Source organism: Carassius auratus, chromosome 17 (genome assembly GCF_003368295.1).
Source record: "Carassius auratus strain Wakin chromosome 17, ASM336829v1, whole genome shotgun sequence".
NCBI classification, from domain to species: Eukaryota; Metazoa; Chordata; class Actinopteri; order Cypriniformes; family Cyprinidae; genus Carassius; species Carassius auratus.
The window spans coordinates 3,761,244-3,787,273 of NC_039259.1; the positions used below are offsets into that span (position 1 = coordinate 3,761,244).

The 26,030-nt window shown below is 37.8% G+C and overlaps 1 protein-coding gene across 1 annotated transcript; it reads left to right on the plus strand.

Moving 5' to 3' along the window:
• Positions 1 to 513: 513 nt before the first annotated feature.
• Positions 514 to 20,616, plus strand: fcf1 (FCF1 rRNA-processing protein). Its single transcript, XM_026285339.1, has 8 exons — positions 514 to 667; positions 753 to 820; positions 1,468 to 1,539; positions 8,346 to 8,494; positions 13,679 to 13,751; positions 18,360 to 18,447; positions 19,415 to 19,509; positions 20,225 to 20,616. Exons 1-8 carry the CDS (start codon positions 665 to 667, stop codon positions 20,271 to 20,273), a joined length of 597 nt encoding a protein of 198 aa, XP_026141124.1. The 5' UTR covers positions 514 to 664; the 3' UTR covers positions 20,274 to 20,616.
• The last annotated feature ends 5,414 nt before the right edge of the window (positions 20,617 to 26,030 follow it).

Here is a 26,030-nt window from a genome sequence, read left to right on the forward strand (position 1 = left end):
TCATGCAATTCTTGAATGTAAGAAATATGAGGAAGAAAGAAGTAGTATGGTAGTAAAATAAATAGTAAACCTTTATTAGAATTTCTTAAAAGGGCGAGTTTAATAAGTTGAATATAACGCTCTGTATATAACGCTCAGGGGAAGTCGTGGCCTAATGGTTAGAGGGTTGGACTCCCAATCTAAGGGTTGTGAGTTTGAGTCTCGGGCCGGCAGGAATTGTGGGTGGGGGGAGTGCATGTACAGTTCTCTCTCCACCTTCAATACCACGACTTAGGTGCCCTTGAGCAAGGCATCGAACCCCCAACTGCTCCCCGGGCGCCGCAGCATAAATGGCTGCCCACTGCTCCGGGTGTGTGCTCACAGTGTGTGTGTGTGTGTGTTCACTGCTCTGTGTGTGTGCACAAAGGGTCACCATACTTGGCTGAATGTCTCTTCACTTCTTCACTTCTGTTCCACACTCCGGAGCAGGTGGCGATTACCTAACCACGCTGGTTGCCAGCCGCCCTTAAAAAAAACAGAGAAGAAGAAGATCCACACTCCTAATCAGTAGGTGGCGGTAATGCGCCTAAAAGTTGTATGCCATCCGCCATTAAACGCTGAGAAGAATAAGAAGAAGCGTAACACACGAGGGCTATATTGCTAATCTCAAGTATTTTCAGCCGTCATGGTAAAATTAAGTGTTTAATTTCTGTAATGCTTAACAATTTGCACAATGGCTTTATTTCTTCTTTAATTGTCTTTTTGTGAATTAGGGGAAACAGAAGAAACAGAAAAAATATGCTACCATGAAAAGAATGATCAGTTTGAAGGATCAGAGGATGTAAGTATCATCATTTGTATTATATTAAATTATAAGCAACACATGGATTAAATGCATCTCGTAAATTTATAATATTGGTAGCGTGTCACAGAGAGAATCTAATGAAATAGGAAGCCTTTGATTTTGTGTTCAAGAAACTTTATCCTTAATCCTCAACTTAATCCAATGTGGAATTGTTTTCTTTATAGAGACCACTACTATTCAAACGTTTGGGTTAAGATTTGAAAAAAAAAAAAAAATTGACTTTTTATAACAAGGTGTGGGGGGTACTTAACAGGATGCAAAAGTACAACCACTCTGTTAGCAGCTGGCATGGTAATTGAGGCTCAAATTAATCTCTTTCATGTCAAAAGCATCTTTTATCATACAAGCATGTTATTCACTACTGAGTGACCGATCCTTTGTGCGGTTCCCTTGTTGATCACTACCATCCTGGAGGTCAGGGTTACACGTCATTATAAGAAACAAGGCAACACTCCATTAACAAATAAATATGTTTGGGCGATAATAATGGTGGACACAATAAAAATAGTAGACATTAAGTTTAGATTTTTAATTTGTTCTCTAGCATTCTAGCACAATATGCAGTGAAACTGCAAACTCAATTTGGCACAGCACAGTCCTTAACCTTGCTTTCTTATTTTCAGAAAAGAACAGGACAGGGCAAAAACAGAAAAGAAAAAGAAGGAAGATCCCTCAGTCATTAAGGAACAAGAAGTGTAAGTTTGAATTCTATATTTCTGATTGTGTTTGTTTTACTTTGCATCTACTGATGCTAGGGTTGCCGCGGTGAGGAAAATTTCCCACGCTTCCTTGCTTTTAAATAGCTTATAAATGTGTGCGTGTTGTACTTTCACTTTTGAATTAGCAGCAATTGGCATTTCCGTGTCAATTGTTTGAATTAAAAACAAAAACAAAACACTAATATTAAATACTACGATGCCGTTTTAGTGCCATTTTGAAAAAAAAGCTAAGATTACGAGAATAAAGTCGAAATATTACGAGAATAAAGTCATAATACTACGAGAATAAATAAAAAATGTTTCTAGAAGTTGCCGGCCATCGGGATTGATTTGAATATGCGTCCGAGCTGCTGCAGCATTTTACTGGAATGAGGAAGATTCAATTTTAAAGACTCACTGAAATAGCTTAATATCAAGAATATGATATGTATCAACAGACTGAACAGGAAACACTTTTTATCTTAACATCAGCTCACACACCAATCGACATTCCTTCGGGGAGCACAGTAGCTCTCTTTTTTTAATTTTTTTTAAAAAATGTACTATAAATATATGTGGTATTATTAGTAGAAATCATACCATGTGTCATACTCGCGGATACCGTATGCTTGGAAATAATTTAATATCTTCCATTGCATTCGTTATTTGTAGTGCGCCAGCCACCCAATAGCAATAAGATTTGTGCTTTTGATAGACCTTCTTTTAATGTCTCGGCTTTCAAAATTAGAATTCATTAAATTAAACTATTTTCTTCGTGAAAATTCCAAATAGGGTATGTGAAAAAGTATTCTCGTAATATTTAGACTTTATTCTTGTAATATTTAGACTTTATTCTCGTAGCCTATTATTTCGACTTTATTCTCATAGTATTACAACTTTATTATCGAAACATTTCAACTGTATTCTCGTAGTAGGCCTTTTACGACTTTATTCTCAAAATATTATGACTTTAATCTCATAATCTTAGTTTAACGTGGCACTAAAATGGCGTAGTAAAATACAGACTTTTTATTAACATAAGGAATAAAAATACCACCATGCAAGGGCTGAAAAACCTGAAAATCGGCCAACTGTTACCAAAACAAATAAGAACCAAGAACGTTCATTGCCTAGCCAATATTAGAACGTTTTTAAAACTTATAAGAAAATAAAATAGGCCTAAATAAATTACACAAAGTTTAAATAACATGAAACCATATAAATAAGAAAAAGAATGTTAAAGAAAAACTTCCAAAAAGACCTTAAGTCTACGATGGCGTTTTAGTGCCATGTTGGTGCTCAACGTCAGCTTCCTCCTCATTTTGTTCTCCCTCTTCTCTCACATTGACTGCGCTTTCCTGTCGAGGATGACCATTTCTTGCTCTGTCATCTTCTTGGTCTCTTCAACATTCGGGTCGTGGTCATCCCGGTAGCAGGATGGTACAGGAATGTTGTCTCACGCATGAGCTGCCGGTTTGCTTCTGGCAGAGCTTCATATTTCTCATCTAAAATAGATATGATGCCAGCTTTCAAGTTGGCTGTCAGTTGTTTATCCTCGTCTGATGTGGCCAATGTTTCGTCTTTAATGAGATGCAGCAGAGGGAGAAGGGATGATGCAGTTATGCTGTTCTGTGATGTGACTATCTCTTGGCACGAAGCAATGTGGCTGCGTTCAGTTTTAAAGTGTATGCTCGCTTTTAAACTAAATTATTTATAATTATAATTTTTTACTTTAAAAAAATGTAAGAAAAAACGAATACTTTTTTTTAAAAAAATGACGGTGGGGACTGTGTCACGGTGGGAAAGTGATGTGACCGGTGTTGCGGCTTAAAACCAGTAAACATGTCAACAATGTCTATTGCGGCAAGCCTAATTGATGCATGCTGATTTATTATTATGCAGAAATTGCAATATGTTTATTTGAATGGCATGATATATAAACATTGAATCACAGTATACAGTTTGATTATATCTATTCTTATAAGACATTTTGGATGTGAGACTTTAAAAAGTTAATCAATGATTCCCAGAGGCACATAAACCTTGATCAGAATTCATGTATGTAAGGGTGGTTTGCCTACAGAGGTTCAGGCTGTAGGATTGCCGAAAGGACTAAAGAAACGTTATCAGCACGACGTTACAAAACTGTAAATTTCTAGTCTATTACCACCCGCTGCCACTTATACCAACGACGGAAATAAGCGCAGTTACAATAGCTAAATATGTGGGAGAGCGTTGCTATTAAGTGACTATATTGTATTGCAATAGGTAGCACTTCAAAGTTAATATTGAGTCAAGACTAGTTAGCACATAATTAATAATTAAAATGGTTTAATAACAATATTTTGTTATGGTTACACTTGAATTGGTTACAAAATAGATGAAGGATGGTAAAACATAGTTAATTGTACCCAACATGTATGTAAAATATTACCTGAGAAGGAAAGAGAGAGGGGGCGATAGAGAGAGGGAGAAATAGAGGGAGAGAGCTCCAGTAAAGGAAAGATTTAGCAAAGAAAAGCCAGAAGAGAGAAAAAGCCTAGAGCAACATTCACAGTCTTCTTTTATCCCTTCCTTGACCATGTGCCTGAAACCCAAATGTGATACATTCAACCTGACCAATCAGCAGACTACAGCTTCACCCTTTGTGCAAAAGGTGTGGCAATTAGCAGACCCCCGATGTAAACACATGCTGGCCTACAGGCCTTGATTGATATCATCACTTCAATGCCATCAGGAATGCCAAATGGGCCTTTTGTTACTCAAGATAGTTTGGGACAGGAAAAACAGAAGTCTTTGATCATTTTTGACCTTACAATGTATTAACAAAAATAATACAACCATACATAACTTCAAAGCTCTAAGTAGTGGCCTCTCCATATTCCATTAAACTCTTTCCCCACCAAAGACAAGATTTTACACCCTATTGTGTTTTTACTGTTATACACTTGGGGGGTGCTATTACACATCTTCTGAACTAGAACAAAACCTCCCAAACAAAATCACATGTGAAAAGGACGGAAAAACAAGCAATCTCTTATGTAAATAGATGAAGCGAAAATCATCAAAATCGCTGGTGTTGGCTGGCAATTTTTTTCAAAAATAATGACATCATGGTGTCATGATAAGTTCCATCTCCACATGTAAAAACAAAATAGTTTCAACTTAATTTTAAATGACATCGTATTTAGCTGTACCATACAAATATTATTTAAAATTAAATAAAATTTAACTTTAAAATAATTTTTATATTGAGAATGAGAAGTTGTCGTCATAGCACAAAGCCCCTCCCTCGATATCACAGTCCACATTGGAAGGATACCGGCGGCGAAACAGGATTGTTTAGATGTGTTGTTAAGAGGAGGTTCTCGCAATTCTGCATTGTTTTACCATGCCTGGAAGTTACTGCTGCGTTAAAAACTGCTGCAGTATCTCACACGATACATATGGAAAACATAGGAACAATGGAATACAGTTTTTTTTAGGTTACACCAAGCGCAAAACAGCGGTATTTGGAGAAGCTCTCAAGCATCCAAAATATCGACCCATACGAGCTCCCTGCAGCAGCACAGAGACCTGGACCATTTACCTCCATGCACACATATGGAGATTGGGAATTATATATTTTTTTGGTTTAAGTTACTACACAATGCAGGAGTTTAAAAGTCTTTGGAAAGTTACGAGGCTTTCTGCTGTGGCTGGGTCCATTTACAGCAGGTGTTGAAAACAGTGTTGTACTGGCCAAAGTAAGTTTATTCACATGCGTTTTAGCGTATTGTAATTACATTGCATTTAGAATGCACTTCTTGACCAAAATGACAAAGTAATTAACTGCCAATGAACATTAGATTGTAACGAGATGTTCAATGTATACGAACGTTTCCAACATATTTTGATGTAGGTTAAAGCTGTGTATGTTTAGTTATAATTTGATTTTAACCCAATGACACATACTGTACCAGGTTTTTTTTTTGTTGGGGGCTGCAAAGTGGACAAACCAGTTCTGGGTTAGCTAGGGTAGTTAAATGTGTGATTGCGAGATGTAAATGTCCGGGTTAGATTAAGCCATTAACAGCGTGAATGCAAAGTGACTTACATCGTAAACAATATAATTCCCAATGTCCATATGTGTGCACTGAGGTAAATTGTTCAGGTCTCTGTGCCGCTGCAGGGAGCTGCCTGAGAGCTTCTCCAAACACTGCTGTTTTGCGCTTGGTGTGAGCTTGTTCCTGTAAGGTCCCCTTTCTTTCGCCTTATGTTTTTGCATTGCTTTACTTTCTTCCTTTTCTTTCGCGTATTCGTAGATCCGTCTCGATCTGTTCCGCCGACAATATAAATTTGCAAAAATGAAAGCGCTCTGAAATGTTAAGTCGCGCCTCTGTGAAGTTCTGAAGGCATTGCCCCTGGCAACAGATAGCGTATCCTTCCATCAGGGCCGACCGGCTCAGACCCCTCCCAAATCAACCCAAATCGGCACGTGACTCCTCATTCTCAATACTACTCTCCAGTAGTTTTGCCAAAAGTACCCATAATTCAGTACCGAGTTAATACTTGAATTTTAAAAATGTAACAATACCAGTTTTTCTTTAAAACCTGTAATAGAGAGTAGTGGATCGATCCAGTACCTGCTGATAGGCAGCAGATTTTAATCTTTACTGTATTTGTGTGAGTGCTCTTTGAAGAGCATCAAAAATGTAAGTTTCAGTCACCGCAAACAAAGAGTGCCAAATGAGCTCTGAATAATGGTATATTTCTCTCATTTGTAATTCGATTATATTGTTCACAATACTTCAGACACAATCATTTTTACAAAAACCTACTATAATAACGTTAAAAGACAAACTCTCTTTTCTGTTACCACCTCTGTCGTTACGTCATATGACGCCTTCTATGGGAAAAGGCAGTTTCTTGAAGCAAAGCTTGGAATAGGTACACTTTTTTTTCTTAATTTCTGCCCGTGGGTGTTGTAAAAAATTTTCATAAAAGATTCTGTATAAATTAAGTTATACAATTAAATTGAAAGATGGCCTTTAAACTCTGTTCTGAAGATAAATGGAGGTCTTACTGGTTTGGAACGACATGAGGGTGAGTTATTAATGACATAATTTTCATTTTTGGGTGAACTAACGCTTTAATGTATTAAAAATACAAATATTTGTATTTTTATCAAACCGCCCAGCTATTTCACTTCAGCACTACATTTCACACACACATACGCATGCGCGTGCGCAAATGAGGATTAGAGCCTATAGCCGGTGAAGGAGTCTCCATTCACAAACAGACGTACGTCGTCTGCAGATATAAGGCATTTCATTGCACTTTGACAAGCAATCTGAACTTCCTATATATGTGCAGTATTTTAAACAAGCCCTCACTAACTGAGTTTAATGCCACAGTTTTGTTAGAATGCATCTCATTCTTGTTTCTGTGGCGGTGTGACGAGCTCTTCATGAGGCGTGAGGTCCAGAGCACTGTATGGCTGATGCATCAGTTCAATTGAACTTTACTCCTAATATATGAACTTAACAGTTTTGAATACTTTATATTTTAGGTGTTCGTTTATGTCCAATATTAGTGTTAAAATTTTGGACTTTAAATGAAATCTACTATTGACTTTCACTGATGACTGATTTGAAGAACATTTTGACTGATAACTTCCATGCGCAGATGCGGCAAATTTGTCACAGGATGTGCGATATGACAATTGCGTCCAACTTTATATGAACTAGCTGTTTTAAATACAGTATTTTTATATTTAACATTAGTTTATCAGTATGTTTTGAAAGTATATATTTTTGATTATTGGTGATTCCACAGGCTCTCTCATGCACCTGCGTGGTTTAAAACACCAAATAGTTATGCTATGACAAGAACAAAGAGTCTCTCTCTTGCTCCACCCATGCACAATAATATTGTGTATCGTCTATCTCACGGGCTGACCATATCGTAAATTACCATATCGCCCAACACTAATAGAGAGTGAAACTTTTAAATGAATCAATTCAAATAGAAGACATATTCTCATTTTATGTAATCTGTATGAAACATACATACAGGCACATCTACTGTATGTATGTACTACTGCATCTACTACTGCTGAGTGTCGCCGACCTCATCTTGTAAACTGAAAATGAAAGCACTAGTGTTGTAATGGATTGTTAAAATGTTATTTACATTAAAATGCAGTTTACTTGCTGTTTTTCCAGCAAGTGCTGGAAGGGTTCCAAGGGTGTATGATATATATCAGCCGATGATTAATGTGCATCTAGTCAGTAAAGCTGGTGCTCTAATCAGCGGTAAATACCATCAGGTGCGTGATTTCACATAGAGCAGCTGTTACTACATGGAGCCATTGTTAACTGACAAGCTAAACAAATCCAAGCTGATAATGAACGTGGATTTGTGCAGCTTGTCAGTTAACAACGGCTCTGTGTAGCAAATAAATAAAAAAAGTAATCTGTACATATGTACAAGCTGTACCAGTTGTATAACCAGGTCGTCTTAGATAAATTATCACTTTAAAAAGGGGTTGTACATCAGAATATCAAACATCAAACTTATAACTTGTATATATATATATATATATATATATATATATATATATATATATATATATATATATATATATATATATATATATATATATATATATATATATATATAAACAAAAACATTTATTTTGGATACAATTAATCGTTTGACACCACTAGTAATATGTTAAGTAATACTTTTAAGTCTTTGTATGCATATGTTTGCATTAATTTTATATATAATAATTTATGCCTCATCCTTTTTTCTTTCAGAACAAAGTACCCATCTTGTATGTTCTTTCAGTACAACACGCAGCTTGGACCTCCATATTACATCCTTGTTGATACCAACTTTATCAACTTTTCTATTAAGGCCAAATTAGATGTTGTCCAGTCAATGATGGACTGCCTCTATGCTAAATGTAAGTCTCCACTTTCTCAGAATTACTTTCATCAATGCTGATGTTAAAGAGGATGGGTGTAGTGGGGCAGTTGTGGCCTAATGGTAAGAGAGTCGGACTTGTAACCCAAAGGCCATGGGATTGTATGTGGGGGTGAGTGAATGTACAGTGAACTCTTCCACCCTAAGAGACATACAAGCAAGGCACCAAACCCCAAAATGCTCTCTGGGCACTGCAGCAAAAATGGTTGCCCACTGCTCAAGGTGTGTGTTTAGAGTTCTGAGTATCAGACACAATACTTGCCTACATGGCATGTCACTTTCATATACTGGATATATTGATAATGTAGTGATTCCAATGCAGCAACACTGAACAAAAATTATGCTGTATTAAATAGTGTTTATGATAACACAATCATGTGGATGCAGGGCTTAAAATGGAGGGTTCCTGTTTTGTTTTTTTTAACAGAAAATTAAAGAGATTTCTATTTATTCACTTGGTAGTTCACAAAACATAGCACATTTTCCTGATCAGTGCACATTCTCACATTCTTAAAACTAATCTTTCAATAAAATAGTTTGAACCTTTTTAACCATTGTTTGTTAAAAAAAGAAAATAATGGATAAGTCAACTGGTTCATTTTCATGCTGGTCTGCAGGAAAAACAGCACCAAGTTAAATGAAAATGCAGATTTACTGTCTGACAGTAGATGGTGATTGTGGAACAGCAGAAATAGAACTGTTTCACCTGTAACCTTATTAGATTTCTATTTAAAGGTGCCATAGAATGCAATGCAAAAATCACTTTATATATATGTATATATGTCTATGTGTAAAAACGAGTCATAAACGCATCCACAGCTGTAAAGCCCAGTTTAGTTAGAAAGGTAAGGGTCTACTAAATGACATCTCATGGAGCACGTTTGGTCCAACGAGGCAATAACATTGTAATATGGATCATAATTCCTTTGTTTACGTTTCAGTTCTTCAGCTACAGAACTGTTTGTGTCCATTATGGAATAACTCATGCTAAGAAATTGCATCTTGGTAGTAAATGGCCGTTCTATTCGCCGCGGGAGTTTCACTCGTTCATTCTGGTCAGTGTTTACATCCCTCCGCAAGCGCATGTGAGCTCAGCTTTACAGAAACTTGCTGATCAGATCACAGACATAGAACAACAACACCCGGACTCTGTTTTAATTATTCTTGGGGACTTTAACAAAGCCAATCTCTCCCGTGAACTGCCAAAATACAGACAGCATGTTACATGTCCCACCAGAGACAGTAATATATTGGATCACTGTTACACCACAATAAAGGATGCATATCACTCTGTTCCATGAGCAGCTTTGGGACGTTCTGATCACTGTCTGGTTCATCTTATATCGTCCTACAAGCAAAAACTTAAATCTGCTAAACCTGTAGTAAGGACTGTGAAGAGATGGACCAGCAAAACAGAGCAGGATTTGCAATCTTGTTTTGACCTCACTGATTGGAGTGTTTTTGAAGCTACTACCACCGATCTGGACGAACTCACAGAGACCGTAACATCCTATATTAGTTTCTGTGAGGATATATGCATTCCTACCAGGACTTATTTAACATTCAACAATGATAAGCCATGGTTTACAGTAAATCTCAGACATCTTCGTCAGGCCAAAGAGGATGCCTACAGAAATGGGGACAGGGTCTTGTATAATCAGGCCAGGAACACACTGAACAAAGAGATCAGAGCGGCTAAAAAGACCTACGCTAAAAAGTTGGAAGACCAGTTTACTTCCAACGACTCAACTTCAGTGTGGAGAGGTCTAAGAGCCATCACGAACTACAAGACACCATCCCCCTGCACTGAGGCTAATCAACGACTTGCTAACGACCTGAATGAGTTTTATTGCAGATTTGAAACCCCCATCAACCATTCTGACCATCTCCCTACACAACCATTAACACATCCTGCAATCCCACCCTCCACACCTCCTGCTCTTCAAATCTGTGAAAATGATGTGCGCCAGGTCTTCAAGAAGAACAAAAGAAGAAAAGCACCAGGCCCAGATTGTGTTACACCAGCCTGTCTGAAAATCTGTGCCGACCAGCTGGCCCCCATCTTTTCACAGATCTTCAACAGATCCCTGGAGTTGTGTGAAGTGCCTTCCTGCTTCAAACGCTCCACCATCATCCCCATCCCAAAGAAACCCAAGATAGCAGAACTTAACGACTACAGACCTGTGGCTCTAACGTCTGTCGTCATGAAGTCGTTTGAAAAACTGGTTCTGGCTTATCTGAAGGAAATCACTGGACCCTTACTGGACCCCCTCCAGTTTGCTTACCGAGCAAACAGGTCCGTGGATGATGCAATCAACATGGGATTGCACTTCATCCTGCAACATCTGGACAAAACAGGGACTTATGTGAGGATCCAATTTTTGTGGACTTTAGTTCGGCATTCAACACCATCATCCCAACAGCCCTTATGACCAAACTGACCCAGCTCTCTGTTCCTAGCTCTATCTGTCAGTGGATCACCAGCTTTCTGACAGATGGGCAACAGTTAGTGAGACTGGGGAAATTCACATCAAACAGCTGCTCCACCAACACTGGTGCCCCTCAGGGATGTGTTCTCTCCCCTCTGCTCTTCTCCCTGTACACCAACGACTGCACCTCTAAAGACCCCTCTGTCAAGCTCCTAAAGTTTGCAGACGACACTACAGTCATCGGCCTCATCCAGGACAGTGATGAGTCTGCTTACAGACAAGAGGTTGAGCAGCTGGCTGTCTGGTGCAGTCTTAACAACCTGGTGCTGAACACGCTCAAAACAGTGGAGATGATTGTGGACTTTAGGAGAAACCCCCCCTGCACTTTCCCCACTCACCATCATGAACAGCACCGTGACTGCAGTGGAGTCATTCAGATTCCTGGGAACCACCATCTCTCAGGACCTGAAGTGGGACAATCACATTGACTCCATTGTTAAAAAGGCCCAGCAAAGGTTGTATTTCCTTCGCCAGCTGAGGAAGTTTAACCTGCCACAGGAGCTGCTGAAACAGTTCTACTCAGCCGTCATTGAGTCTGTCCTCTGTACTTCAATAACTGTCTGGTTTGGTTCAGCAACAAAATCAGACATCAGAAGACTGCAGAGAACTGTTCGGACTGCTGAAAGGATTATTGGTGCTCCCCTGCCCACCCTTCAAGAACTGTATACATCCAGAGTGAGGAAAAGGGCTCAGAAAATCACTCTGGATCCCTCACATCCAAGTCACCCCATCTTTGAACTTTTGCCATCTGGCCGGCGCCTCAGAGCCGCAAAAACCAGAACAGCAAGGCACAAGAACAGTTTCTTCCCCCAGGCAATCTACCTCATGAACCGTTAAATGTTCCCTACTTATGCTTATAAACGTGCAATATCCTTATATTTATTTGTTAACCCTCCATCCTAGAACATTCCTGCATCTCACTCAATCCTATTCCATTATCATTTATAGCACAATTGTTTATACACTTATTTATTTGCCAATTTGTACATCCTTTTTTTTTTTTTCTGTGTGTTGTTGTCTCTGTGTACTGGAAGCTTATGTCACTAAAACAAATTCCTTGTATGCGTAAGCATACTTGGCAATAAAGCTCTTTCTGATTCTGATTCTAAATAAAGGCAAGGTTTTGCAGCATACAGTGTCACAAACGGAATGAGACGATCCACCAAAAAAAAAAAGTGAATGAAAGATAGGATGAAAGATCGTATATTTGAATTCTGGCGCTTTCTCGTGACGGCTCGTGCTGATGGAGGTGGAACTTATAGCGATCGCCTTTTTCTTTGTTTCATTTTTCAACTTTCAACTATATATATATATATATATATGTATGTATGTATGTATGTGTATATATATATGTATATATGTATATATATGTGTGTGTGTGTGTATATATGTATATTAGAGGTCGACCGATATATCGCTCGGCCGATATATCGGGCCGATATTTGTCATTTTTTAATATATCGGCATCGGCCGATATCCGTGTTTAGTAGCGCCGATTTAAAGTCAGGCACGTCGGCGGGCAGCCCCGTGTTATTGGCGCTGTGGAAACGGCTGCTGCTGCCACTCCATGTGAAGCACCCCAAGCCAAAACGTATATTTTTTTTATGGGGGCGTCTAGACATGGTCTCAAAATGATTTACAGGAGTCTCGTTTTTCATGATATCTTATTCACATTTGAAATAGAAACTCACAAACCATTACTTTTCTAGATTGCTCCAGGACTGTTTTCATGTATTTTTATATCAAAGAAAAAAATATTTAAGTGTGGTTAAAAAATAAATAAATAATATGTTTCTATAACTTTCAATATATTTGAGCATTATCAAATCAGGTTGATAAAAAAGCCCAAAGGGTCTTCTTTGCAAAGACACCTAAATTATGTTTGTAACACACTGAAGTAGGAAACTGTCCCATAATGGGGGGTCAGGTTAAACTAATAACAAAAAATACTTACTGTAACTGATTCAGAACTGCCAGATTGTCATAGCAACGTCAGAATTACTTCCTCTCCTGGATTCACAAAACAGTCGTCCATAAAGTATGTTGCTGTTCTGTTGTAAGTAATCCTGAAGATTCCTAACTGCATCTGCTTTCGGAAGGCCAAATAAAGTGCTTTTGCTTTCGCCTAGATACACACGGCATCTCCCTGACATGGCTGCTTCAACACTAACTGCGGTTATTGAAACCACTCCTCATTTCTTTGCATGAACATTAGGGTGGCATTACATAAATATTTCCACATGGGGATGTAGATATGTGGGGGTGTGTTTAATTAAACAGGGCATTTTAGGGGGGTTGTGGCAGAGTCTTAACTTTGATAAAGAATATCTCTTTGGATTTGAGACTTCAGTCTTTGCAACTTTACAGATCTTCTTTATGCACCAAGAGCTTCTAACACTCCAAAGAGACCCCTTTAAATAAATTGTCCTTTTGAAGTGGACTTTGAGTTTTGTAACGTTGCAGATCTGTTTTATGCTCAAACCGCAACATTACAGACTAACTAAAGTTGAAAAAGTGAAAAAGCATAATAGGACCCCTTCACATTTTTTCTTGATGATCATAAGAAACTCCTTAAAAAAAAAAAAAGAACATAAATTATTCTGTTACCTAACTTTTGACCAGAAGTCTGCATTTTTCAAGCTAATAAAGTAAAAATGTTTTGTTGTTTCATTCAGGTGTTCCTTGCATAACGGACTGTGTGATGGCTGAACTTGAAAAATTAGGGATGAAGTTTCGAGTGGCTTTGCGGTAATGCACACTTACATGACATACATTTAAGAGTAACCGTGTCTTGAACATTGGGGACAAAGCCATTATTTGTGGCCAGGGTAGAATAATAATTATTTTTATTTAACGTGAAAAAATTTAAAGGGAATAATGAAAAGCTGTGAAATACAAACCCCGATTCCCAAGAAGTTGGGGCACTGTACGAATTGTGAATAAAACCAGAATGCAATGATGTGGAAGTTTAAATTTCAATATTTTATTCAGAATACAACATAGATGACATATCAAATGTTTAAAATGAGAAAATGTATCATTTTAAGGGAAAAATATGTTGATTTTAAATGTCATGGCATCAACACATCTCAAGGCCATGTTTACCACTGTGTGGCATTCCCTCTTCTTTTTATAACAGTCTGCAAACGTCTGGGGACTGAGGAGACAAGTTGCTCATGTTTAGGAATCGGAATGTTGTCCCATTCTTGTCTAATACAGGCTTCTAGTTGCTCAACTGTCTTAGGTCTTTGTCACATCTTCCTCTTTATGATGCGACAAATGATTTCTATGGGTGAGAGATCTGGACTGCAGTCTGGCCATTTCAGTACTCCGATCCTTCTGTGCAGCTATGATGTTGTAATTGATGCAGTATGTGGTCTGGCATTGTTGGAAAACGTCTGGATAGGAGCAAATGTTGTTCTAAAACTTGGATATATCTTTCAGCATTGATGGTGCCTTTCCAGATGTGTAAGCTGCCCATGCCATACTCACTCATGCAACCCCATACGTACCATCAGAGATGCAGGCTTCTGAACTGAGCAAAGATAACAACTTGTCCTCTTTAGTCCGGATGACATGGCATCCCAGTTTTCTGAAAAGAACTTCAAATTTTGATTCATCTGACCACAGAACAGTTTTCCACTTTGCCACAGTCCATTTTAAATGAGCCTTGGCCCAGAGAAAACTGCTGCACTTCTGGATCATGTTTAGATATGACTTCTTTTTTGACCGGTGGATTGTGTTCACCAGCAATGTTTTCTGGATACATTCCTGAGCCCATGTTGTGATTTCCATTACAGTAGCATTCCTGTATGTGATGCAGTGCCGTCTAAGGGCCCGAAGATCACAGGCATCCAGTATGGTTTTTGGGCCTTGACCCATACACACAGAGATTGTTCCAAATTCTCTGAATCTTTGGATGATATTATCCACTGTAGATGATGATAACTTCAAACTCTTTGCAACTTTTCTCTGAGTAACTCCTTTCTGATATTGATCCACTATTTTTCGCCGCAGCATTGGTGGGGAATTGGTGATCCTCTGCCCATCTTGACTTAATAAGTTGCAAACTGGTCCTCCTGCTGTTCCTTATGTTTATTTAACTTTTCCTGCCTCTTATTGCTACCTGTCCCACCTTTTTTAGAATGTGTGGCTTTCATTAAATCCAAAATAAGCCAATATTTGGCATGCCATTTCAAAATGTCTCACTTTCAACATTTTATATGTCATCTATATTTTATTGTGAATAAAATATTTTATGATAATATTTTAAAATAAGTTTGAGATTTGTAAATTAGTCCATTCCTTTTCTACTCAAAATTTGTACAGTCTCCCAACTTTTTTGGAATCAGTTTGTAAGTTTTGTTTGTAAAAATTTTGTAAAAACAAGTTGAACTATATACAAATTTATTTTAAAATGTGCACACATTTACTCTTAATCACATTAAGTTATGAATTACATGAATCACACCTATGTTTCCTATGTAACAATTTGTTTATTTTTTAAATATAACATTTCTTTCATAAAACAGTTGGCAAATATTAAATGTATAGCTACATACCTCATACATTCTTATATTAACCCTTATTCAGTGTTGGGGATGTTTTCGTCCACTAGGGGGTAAAGTTGAGTCTTATTTTGGCCCCAACTTTCTCTGTTTCTCAGCAAATGGAATGGTGTTTGGTGACATCTTATTTTGTCACATATTTTGGGAAAATCCTTTGAAAATTTTCAGAAGCTCAGCAATACACTGTGAACAATTTCACTACCCTTTCGTTATGTTTGTGGATAAAAACATCACTATATTAAACTACTGTAAAAATGTTTAAGCTTTTTTGCATAAATCTATTAATCAACCTCAAAGGGCGGTCACACTGCACTTTGCGTTCCACTGACTTCCATTCATACGCATGCGAATGCGTCAGACCGGAAACGCAGGCTCATGCGGAAAATTTCGCATGTCACTGCGTTCGAAAGTTCAAGTTTGGTGACCTGCGAATTCGCATCACGTGAAGTCGTGTGACCAGTAGATGATCGATACTGCGTGACCTCTCTGTACAGAATTAAAAAAATGAAGGATGTGCTAATTTAAGCCGTAGCGCAGCATCCCATTTTATATAATACATATTTAAAAGATAATAATAAGAAGCCACATGGTTCACAGTGTCAATGGAAACAGGAACAGATGGTACATTTGAATGAGGACACGTTCTATAATTTTTTATTGTTAAGTGTGTATATATTTTAGTGGTGGGCCGTTATCGGCGTTAACGTGCTGCGTTAACGCGAGACTCTTATCGGGAGATAAAAAAAATATTGCCGTTAATCTATTCTCAAAGTTGCGTTGAGATCTGGGTCTATACTAAGCAAGCTAGGATGACTTTCACCTTGATATTTTATATAACCGACTGGCTGAGGCCAGCCTAAAAAGATGCTCAGGACAGTTGACGCGCCACTGCTGCGCATCGTCTCGAAAGCTTATCGTTTTCACATGTTTTTACGCCTTACCGCTTGTCGATTTAAACCTTAAAGCATCCAAACACAAGACACGAAAAAGCGGAACGGAGTAACGTTAGCTAGTAACTCGCGCTGTGTTCGGGGCTGAGAGAAAGAGAGAGAGTCGCGTATCACGGACAGCGACACTGAACCGAGCTCTCTTCTGCAAAGAGAAAGGCGTCTCAAAACACTTGAACATCGAATTTGCTTATTTTTGCTCTTGTGCCGACAAATACATACAAAATACATTCAAAATATCCACCATGGAAATTATGCTAAAAAAAAAACTGTCAGTTATTTCTTAAGTGAAAGTAAACTGTTGAGGAAAAAAATGGGATGTGTATTATATTGGATGCGTTCATCGTCTCTTAAAGTGACCGCGCCTAATTTAGCTACTGGCTGCTGTAATGTTAATCCAAGAAAATGAAAGAAAACTTTACTTTGTAGTTTTAACAGTCAAACCAAAAATTATTCAGACACCAGGTATACTTTTTTATATATATAGCAAAACTGTAATAATGTGAGAAATTTTGAAGGTGTCTGAATAAATGTAGGTTTGATTTGTATATTTCATTTTTACATTGAAGAATATCCAGTGCTGTTTTACATTTAATTATTTGGTTTCTGTACCTTGACACCTACAAACTTGAATTTTTTTTTTTACATTTGTGTGAAACAGGCATAAGGTTGTTTGCACCTTGTGCAATGTGGAATTAGTTTACAGCTTTTTCAAGCAGTTTGTGATGTATTTTGGAAACAGGAGATGAGCCCCTTTTCTAATGCACCACCTAGCTTGATAAACCCCTTCTCAAAGACTTACTGTTTGTCAATTTTATTTGGGTAACACACATATTCTGAATGCCAGAATTCGAATGAGCCATTCTAATCTAGATTAATATAGATTAATTTCAAGATCACAGTGAGATTAATCTAGATAAAAAAATGTATCTATGCCCACCACTAATATATTTATAGAAAGAGAGAGACAGAGAGTACAATATAATGAGACGCTTTCGACTCCGTCGCAAAAGACACGGTACAAGCACAGATTTAATCCATGTTGTGATAACTGAGGGGAAACCGTTTTCTCTTGCTCCCGCCCATATTCGCAGCAGCGTCCAAAATAATTTTGCACATTCAAAGGCTAGTGTGACTGCACCTTCAGTCCTGATCAAAACTACCAAATGTTTAAAAAACAATCCAAGATTTTAACTCTAATTTCCATGTTCATAAATGTTACTGATTTGAGACCCAACGTTGTTTGTTTAATTTTAGCCTAAATGAATTTGTTTTGGCTTCTCATTTGTTGCTATAACTTCTTATAGGCTATTTTTTATTCTTGTTCTTTTTTAAATAGGCTACTGTTAATTGAAAGGATTTGTTGAGTGAGGGGAACTAAAATAACATATCTATGTTTACAGTGTTTATTCGTCGGCATTAGGCCTACTTCTAAATGAAATAATAAAATCTAAAAAACAAATGTATACATGTAGCATAGCCTGTTTTAACAATCCAGGAAACCTTTTTAAATATTTTGAAAAAATTACTGAAAATGACTTTTTAAACAGTTTAACTGATTGTATTAATTGGTCAAATTTCTTAATGGTTGTTTAACAGTTAACTTGTTAAAATGAACATCCTTAGAGAGAAGTCCTGTTTCCAGGGTATTGAAGTGTATTTTTGGTCATTTCATCAAAAGTGGTCAGGAAAACGGTGTAGATAAAAGGCAAAAGCTGCTTTGTGTGTGAATGTGGTGCATTCACCTGAAAAGTTAAAATTGGCATTTCACTGGTTTTATGTCTGAAAGTGGCTACACATTCTTCCTTGGTTTTTATGCTGATTGGAGCTTTATTTTTTAGGATTGCAAAAGATCCCCGCTTTGATCGATTACCTTGCTCACACAAAGGAACATATGCTGATGACTGCTTGGTGCAAAGAGTAACGCAGGTATGAGAACTTTGTAATATGTGGGGTTATAATTGTTTAGCTTTACTAAGATGGCAGCAGCATTATTTGTAACAATTTTCCCCCAATATTTGGAAGCAAATTACATATAGCAATCTATGTTGCATTATATGCTAATTGTGACGGTGGGTTAAAAAAAATGGGTAAAAGGACTTTGATTATATTTTTTTCCCCCCAAAATGTATTAAAGATATATTAATATCCTTGTATATTTTGGTACTTATCTTTTTTTTCTGGTATCTTCATTTGAAGGCCTTTTATGGTTCCATAGATATAACAAAATAATAGTGTTGCTCTGAGAATGTTAAATTTTCAGTGGTCTAAATGTGGGTCTTTTTTTTTTTTTTTACTTTGTTTTTGAAATTTTTATTCATTCGTTCACTTAATGCATTCCCTGGAAATCGAACACACAAACTTGGTGTTACTAGTCTACAGAATCTACAGGAATGTGACTTGTCTGAAAAAATATCAAAAAACATTTAATATTTTATATTTAAAAAGATAAAATATAGATAAACGTAAAAGTGCACACCTATTCATGATCATTTATTTTTCAAGGTTCCATTTAATAAAAAAAGTATGGTGTAAAAACACTCAAACTCAAAACCTTGAAATAATTGCATAATCACTAATTAATTAGAAGTTACTGATAAGATACAATATGACTGTGGATGAAATAAGATTTCATTTCCATCAGGTCCAAATGGACCCAGGAATCCAAAAGTCAAATGCAGATTTTGAAAGCATTATGAAAGTTAAGGCACAGCGAATGTGGAGGGTTCACAAAAGCAAGGAATCAAACAAATAAATAAAATATTCTCAGATATACAGTATATTAGAAGTAAAAATGAAGTCAATTCACAAATCAATAAAATAAATGACCATGAAACGATTCCAATCTCAAAGCTGATTCCCTTTATGACTAAAGCATTCCCATCTGTTTCATTAGCACAAATGTTACATTGTGGCTACGGTGGACAGGGACCTAAAAAGGAGGATTCGGAAGATCCCAGGAGTCCCAATAATGTACATCTCCAATCACAGGTACTCAAGGTCTCTTTGCTAAGTCTTACCTTAGTGTTACTGAGGAGTGGGTCTGGGGGGTTTTCCTTATCAGGTGGTGAGTGAGAAAGACTAGGTTATGTGCAAACTCCAGACTTTCAATGAAAGTCATATGCTTTCTGCTTCACGTAATGAATATCTGGCAGTGTTTGCATACTTTTTCATAGTATGCAAGTGGATCAATGCAATATTTGTTAAATACACAGACATGTCAAAACTATATTTAACTTGCAAAAAAAAAACACTTTTTGCTCAAATTTTAAGTACTGCTTAATAAATCACCCATATGTATATGAATAAAGTTTAACATAGGCAAATACTATTAAAATAACATTAAAATTTTATTTAATTTTATATTTTATTTTGTATTAGTGATGCATGAAATTAGTTCTATTAAAAAAACTGATTTGTGAGTGATATCGGGGAAAAAAAGGTGTCAGAATAACATGAAACAAATGGTCCCTCTGGAGAAGCTGCGCAGATTGGGCCAGCCAGCTGTCTCAAATCACTCTTATAATACTTTGAAGCCAAAAGTTACAGGGACACAACATTTTTCTAACTAAATTTCTATCTGCCTTGCACTGCTTCCAGTCTGACCGATTGATTGAAATTGTCGATCGATTATTGCAGAAGAAGAATATTTAATTGTCACCGGTGTAAATTAATATAACTGTACTTTTTTATTTTATTTATTCAGGTATAACATTGAGAGGATGCCAGACGATTATGGCGCACCACGGTTTTAGAGGAGGAAAATGATCGGCAACCAATGAAAAGGACTAGTCCAAATCTAGTGGCTGTTGTTGGGAACTTTGGTGATCTAGGACGTCCTCTTCTTGATATTACTGATTAAAACTTTAATTTGGCCCAGTAGTCTTTAACTATTACAATATGTTAACATCCCACCAATGCATTTTTAAATAATAATGAACCTTTCCCATTAAGCCACTCCTTGGCACTCTTATGTTCTTAGAATATTAGTTTGTTTTTTTCTTCATCTTAACAATGACATCTCTGTCAATTGTTTACACATCTGGTTGGTTCCATTTTGCTTGGAGGCTGTCATAAATAAAAGTCACTATAGATAAAGTTCTCAGTATCCTTGGTTATTTCAAATTATTCTGTTGTTTGTCATTTATTATTGTTGATTATCTTTAGCTACTATTTTGCTTTTGATGTTCTAAGGAATTATGTCGGTCTTAAAATTACTACATTTCCATAGCAGTCAAGCAGTATGTGTAAAATTATCACAAATCAGTGTTCATTGTTATAAATACTTAATTAGGATTAACTGAGCATTGAATTTCGCAGACCACTAGAGTTGGGTACCGAAACCCGGTACCTGTGGAGCCAGTATGCACCGAACCAAATCAGAACGCAGATTTTTGTGCCTCTTAAATGCCTGAGCGATCAATTGAAATCTTTGTCCCGTTTCTCCGAAATGTACACACGAAGCATGGGTGCCGCTAGGCTTTTTTAGCGGGGCTATAATGTGCCTAAGACTTTTGCACAGTACTGTATTTTACAACATTGTTGCTACATTATAAAGATTGACCATACAGTCATGCACAGAACTGATTAAAGACTATTAATTATTAGTTAAAATGAGTGCTCTTTGTCAGAGTATTAAACAATGACCCAGATCATGAAATACATTTATTAGCCTTAGAGTAAGGGAAGTTAGGGAAACGAGAGCATCTAAGGAGCATGTAAAAGCAATGGATTTATTTTAAATATTTTTGATGTTCTTTAATGTTATCCAAATTATTATTTATTTATTTATTTTTTTAAGTATTGGTTCAGGCACTGTTGAGGCACCGGTACAGTTTAAAAACCCAAACGATACCCAATAGTGATGGGAAGTTCGATTATTTTCCGCGAACAGGTTCTTTCGGACGGTTCGATTCAATAAACCAGTTGAAAAAACGGTTCAACGGTTCTTTTACGCTCAAACATTCAAATATATAAAGTCAATAATCATAACTTTAGTCAGTTAAAAACCTCATAATCATGAAGAGTTTACATTTTGAGTTTTGCAACATTACCCATTATACAGTAACAGCAATAATGTGCATATGAGGATTTAAGTCTTGAAGATATAAAGTAAATAAATTAGGTGTCATCAGTGCTGAAACCATGATCCACTTACTAAACATAATCCATTGCGGTATTTGTTATTAAATGAATTTACGTTTCGCCAGATTACCCTTCATCCAAGCCCTCGGATTACCCGCACTCATAACCTTTAGCACAGAATCCGACTCAATCACCAAAAGAATCACTTCGGTTCAGACATGCTGTGAGTCAGTTGGGATCACGCTGAATAGCGCATGTGCAGTATAACAAGCTCCTCGGTTTTAGAATTGGACATGTCCGAAAGAAATGGTTTTCGCTTCAGTGTACTGATGATCCGAAAACCGATGCAACCGGTTCTTGACTCGAGAATGAGAATCGCTCTAACCGGCATGTGCTGCAGTTTAGTATTATCAGCTGCTCTACTCGTGTTCATGTTCTGTTTACTACAAACTCAATTTGTGAATGTGTCATCATTAACTATAAATACAGTACAGATATTTCATAAATCATCCCTTATTCCTATTAAACATAAGAGTCTTTAGAGTCTTAATTATTGTCCAACTTCCCTGAAAACCCATTTGTCCTATACATTATATACAATATACAGATTGGAAACATCTAACGAGAATCAGCTCATCGGTTCTCAAATCGGACGTGTCCGACAGAAACGATTCTCGGTTGAGTGTACTGGTGATCCGAAAACCGAAGCAACCGGTTCTTGACTCCAGAACGAGAACTGCTCCAGCAGTTGGAGTGTTCGTTCATTATCTGGATCGGCTCGGTGTTCATCTTCAGTTCGGTCTTCACAGCAGTTCAGTCAGTGTACTGTTTGAGTAAATGAATTACTCCGGGATATTGGTTTATGCCGACTCAGAGGGAGTGTCAGTCACGTTAAAGTTAACAGCTTAAGTAATATGTGGATTAATGCTTATTGGAGACGTGAACCATTTCAAACGATTCAGTTCGATTTGGTGAACTGGTTCAACCGGTTGACTAAGAAGAACCGGTTAAATTGAACGATTCGTTCACGAATCGGCCATCACTAATACCCAACCCTACAGCCCACATTGCTAAAAACTGCTCGGTCCTGCAGATTTGGTTTATACAACATCAGGAAAATCAGGCCCTTTCTTTTGGTACATGCCTCACACTTAAGCTCTTGTTCTGTCCAGACTGGACAATAGCAATGCTTCTCTTGGCAGGTCTTCCTGCAAGTTCTATCAAACCTTTGTAATTAATCCAAATTGCAAATTGATTAATCTTTAATGAGCTGAAAAGAATGTACGTCACACCTCTGTTCATCAATTTACACTGGCTACCAACAGCTGCTTGTATAATATTCAAGACACTAATGTTTGCCTACAAAACCACCACTGGCTCTGCACCCCTTTACCTTAATCCATTTAATTCAGATTTATGTGCCCTCTAGAAGCTTGTGTTCTGCAAGTGAACAACGTCGCTTTATTGTGCCTTCCCAAAGAGGCTCAAAATCACTTTTACTTAGTTTTTAATTAACTGTTCCCTACTGATGGAATGATCTGCCCAACTTAATCTGAGCAGCTGAGTCTTTAGCTATCTTCAAGAAAGGGCTAAAAACACATCTCTTCCATCTTTATTTGACCCTCTAACTCTAGCACTCCATGTTCTTTCTATTTTGTCTTTTTTTTTTCATTAAAAAAAAACTTGACCTATCACTTGTACTCTTTGTTTTATTACTGCTATTTTTTCTTAAACTCTAAAACTAGCTTTCTATATTATTTTGAAAGTCATATCTACTTTTTCTTTGTATGCGTGTTTATTTATACAGGTGCATCTCAATAAATGCACACAGACTGTTTAAGTAGTTTAAGTCTTTGGTTCTTTTAATTGTGATGATTTTGACTCGCAGTTAACAAACGCCCACCAAATTAGAATATGGTAACATGTCAATCAGCTAATCAACTCAAAATACCTGCAAAGGTTTCCTGAACCATTCAAATAGTCTCTCAGTTTGGTTCACTAGGCTACACAATCATGGGGAAGAATCATGTCCAAAGACAATAATTGACACCCTTCACAAGAAAGATAAGCCACAAACATTCATTGCCAAAGAAACTGGCTGTTCACAGAGTGCTGTATCCAAGCATGTTAACAAAGTTGAAAGGGAAAGGTGTGAAAGAAAAACATGCACAACCAACCGATAGAACCGCAGCTTTATGAGGATTGTCAAGCAAAATCGATTCAAGAATTTGAGTGAACTTCACAAGGAATGGACTGAGGCTGGGGTCAAGTCATCAAGAGCCACCACAAACAGACGAGTCAAGGGATTTTGCTACAGTTGTTGTATTCCTCTTGTTAAGCTGAGACTCAGGGCATGTCTTACCGTACTCCTTAACATCAGTGTACATTCTGGGCCAGTAAAACCTCTTGGCAATCCTCATCAAGGGTTTCATAAATCCCAATTGACCTGCCCAATGCAGTGTCTTTGATACAACCAACTGCATGCCATCTTCCTTACTTTCTTTGTACAAGAGTCCGTTACACAGCACAAATCTCTCATCCAACAAAACATTCATCCTTTCCTTCTCCCTTACTTGCCTAAAACAGTCAGCTAAGGTGGGATCTTCATTCTGAAGCTTAGCAAGATTTTTCAGAATGACAATGTCTGTATTACTCAATTCAAGTTCTTCTGCCTCTACCTTAGTTTGTTCTGTGTTCCCTATTAAACTTTCAACATGCATTCTACTTAGCTTTAGCCTATCCTCCTCTGTAGGCCTTGATTCTGCAACAGTAACCTCAGAATAAAAAGGCATTCGTTGCAGTGCCTCATCAGTACATTGGGTTGGTGTATTTCGTACTTGCTGCCTGGCCTGAGCTCTTGTCACTACTCCACACCATGCGATCTCCTGTACGAAGTCAACCAACACTGGCAAATCTGTGCCTAACAGAATGGGGTATGGCAGACTCTGAGCCACTCCAACCTTCATGAGAAATGGCTGATTATATACCTCAATGTAGACCTCAGCTGTTGGCAACTTAGTACTATCCCCATGAATACAACAAACAGTCACAGTTTCCTCTTCACTCCATTTATCTTTGGGTAAATATTTGGCCTCTCCCAATGTGTGGGCACAACCTGTATCTACCAACACTGGAAGTGGTTTACCATTCAACAAGACAGCGACAACTGGCTCTACGTCCTGTTTAGGGGTTGCATACTGTACTAGCCATGGAACATAACAGAGACTTGCTGTCTTGGTCTTTTTTTTAAGGGGCAGCGCGGTCTAGTATGACCTGGCTCACCACAATTATAACACACAACTTCATTCTTGTCTGTAGTTTGAGGTAGGGGTGTTGTGGGTCTAATGTATGAATGCTTGAACACGCCCCGAATCCCTCTGAATTACCCTTGGTGGCCTGCAGAATGCCAGCATACTGGAAGTTTCCTGGACCCCTCCTTGCCACTATATAGACCTCCACCCGGTTAGCAGCATGCGCAGCATTGGTTGGATTCCTTTCCTTGACCCAAGTTCTCACCTTTGGATGCAAGACTTGCAGGTACTGTTCAAACACAATAGCACAATAGAGTGTAGAGCTCTTGTGGTGACTCATTCATAAGGTTATTTAAAGAACGGAACCTCAGACGTTAAGTCTCAGTGCTGATCTCACAGTTTTTTCAGTATGGCTTGCTTCAGCTGGTCATAATCCTTTGTTTGATAAGGGTTCATTGCCACGAAAGCACTCCTGGCCTTTCCTGTAAGCAGGGGGATAAGGTGTATAGCCAAGTCTCCATTCGGCCACTGGTAAACTTCAAGTCTCTCAAAAGTGGTCAAAAAATTTTCTGTGTCCTCAAGCCTGGCCAATTTTGGCTCCTTGCCCTTCACCCTGGCTGCTGTTCCATCGCTGTCGGTACCTGAAATTCTGGTATGCTCCATATTCAGCTGCATTTGGTTTACTTGATGGCTGAGGACTTTGTAGTGTTGTTCTCGTCGGGTCATTTCTCGCTGCTGCCGTTCGTCCCGCTCTCGCTGATACCGCATGAAGGACTCAAACATGTGTGCAAGAGTCGTAATTGCAGAATCCCCTCCAGCTGATGAAACTTCAGAAGGTTGCACACTTGCCTCCGAGATACCTTCTATGGCACCCTGATCCATGTCCTGAACTGCGCCATCCTCAGCCTGACTCCTTAGTTTGGGAGGCATGTCAGAAGAGGGGAAAAAAATATCCCTACTTGTCGCTCGACCGGTACTTAATCCCACTTCTTACACCACTTGTTAGGATGTACCGGCAGCTAGGTGTGAATAAGACGGTAGGGAACAAATTGCACAGTTCAGAGTGGTTTTAATCCCCAGGGTTAATCTCCAGAGTGTGCAACGTAGCAATAGTCAAAAACAAATAAAAAAAAATAAAACTTATGGAAATATATCAAGTTATTTACATTATACAAG

Coding starts and splice junctions, on each gene's coding strand:
- fcf1 (XM_026285339.1), top strand. Junction 18,448..19,414: donor TGGTGCAAAGAGTAACGCAG/GTATGAGAACTT, acceptor CTGTTTCATTAG/CACAAATGTTACATTGTGGC. Junction 19,510..20,224: donor ATGTACATCTCCAATCACAG/GTACTCAAGGTC, acceptor TTATTTATTCAG/GTATAACATTGAGAGGATGC.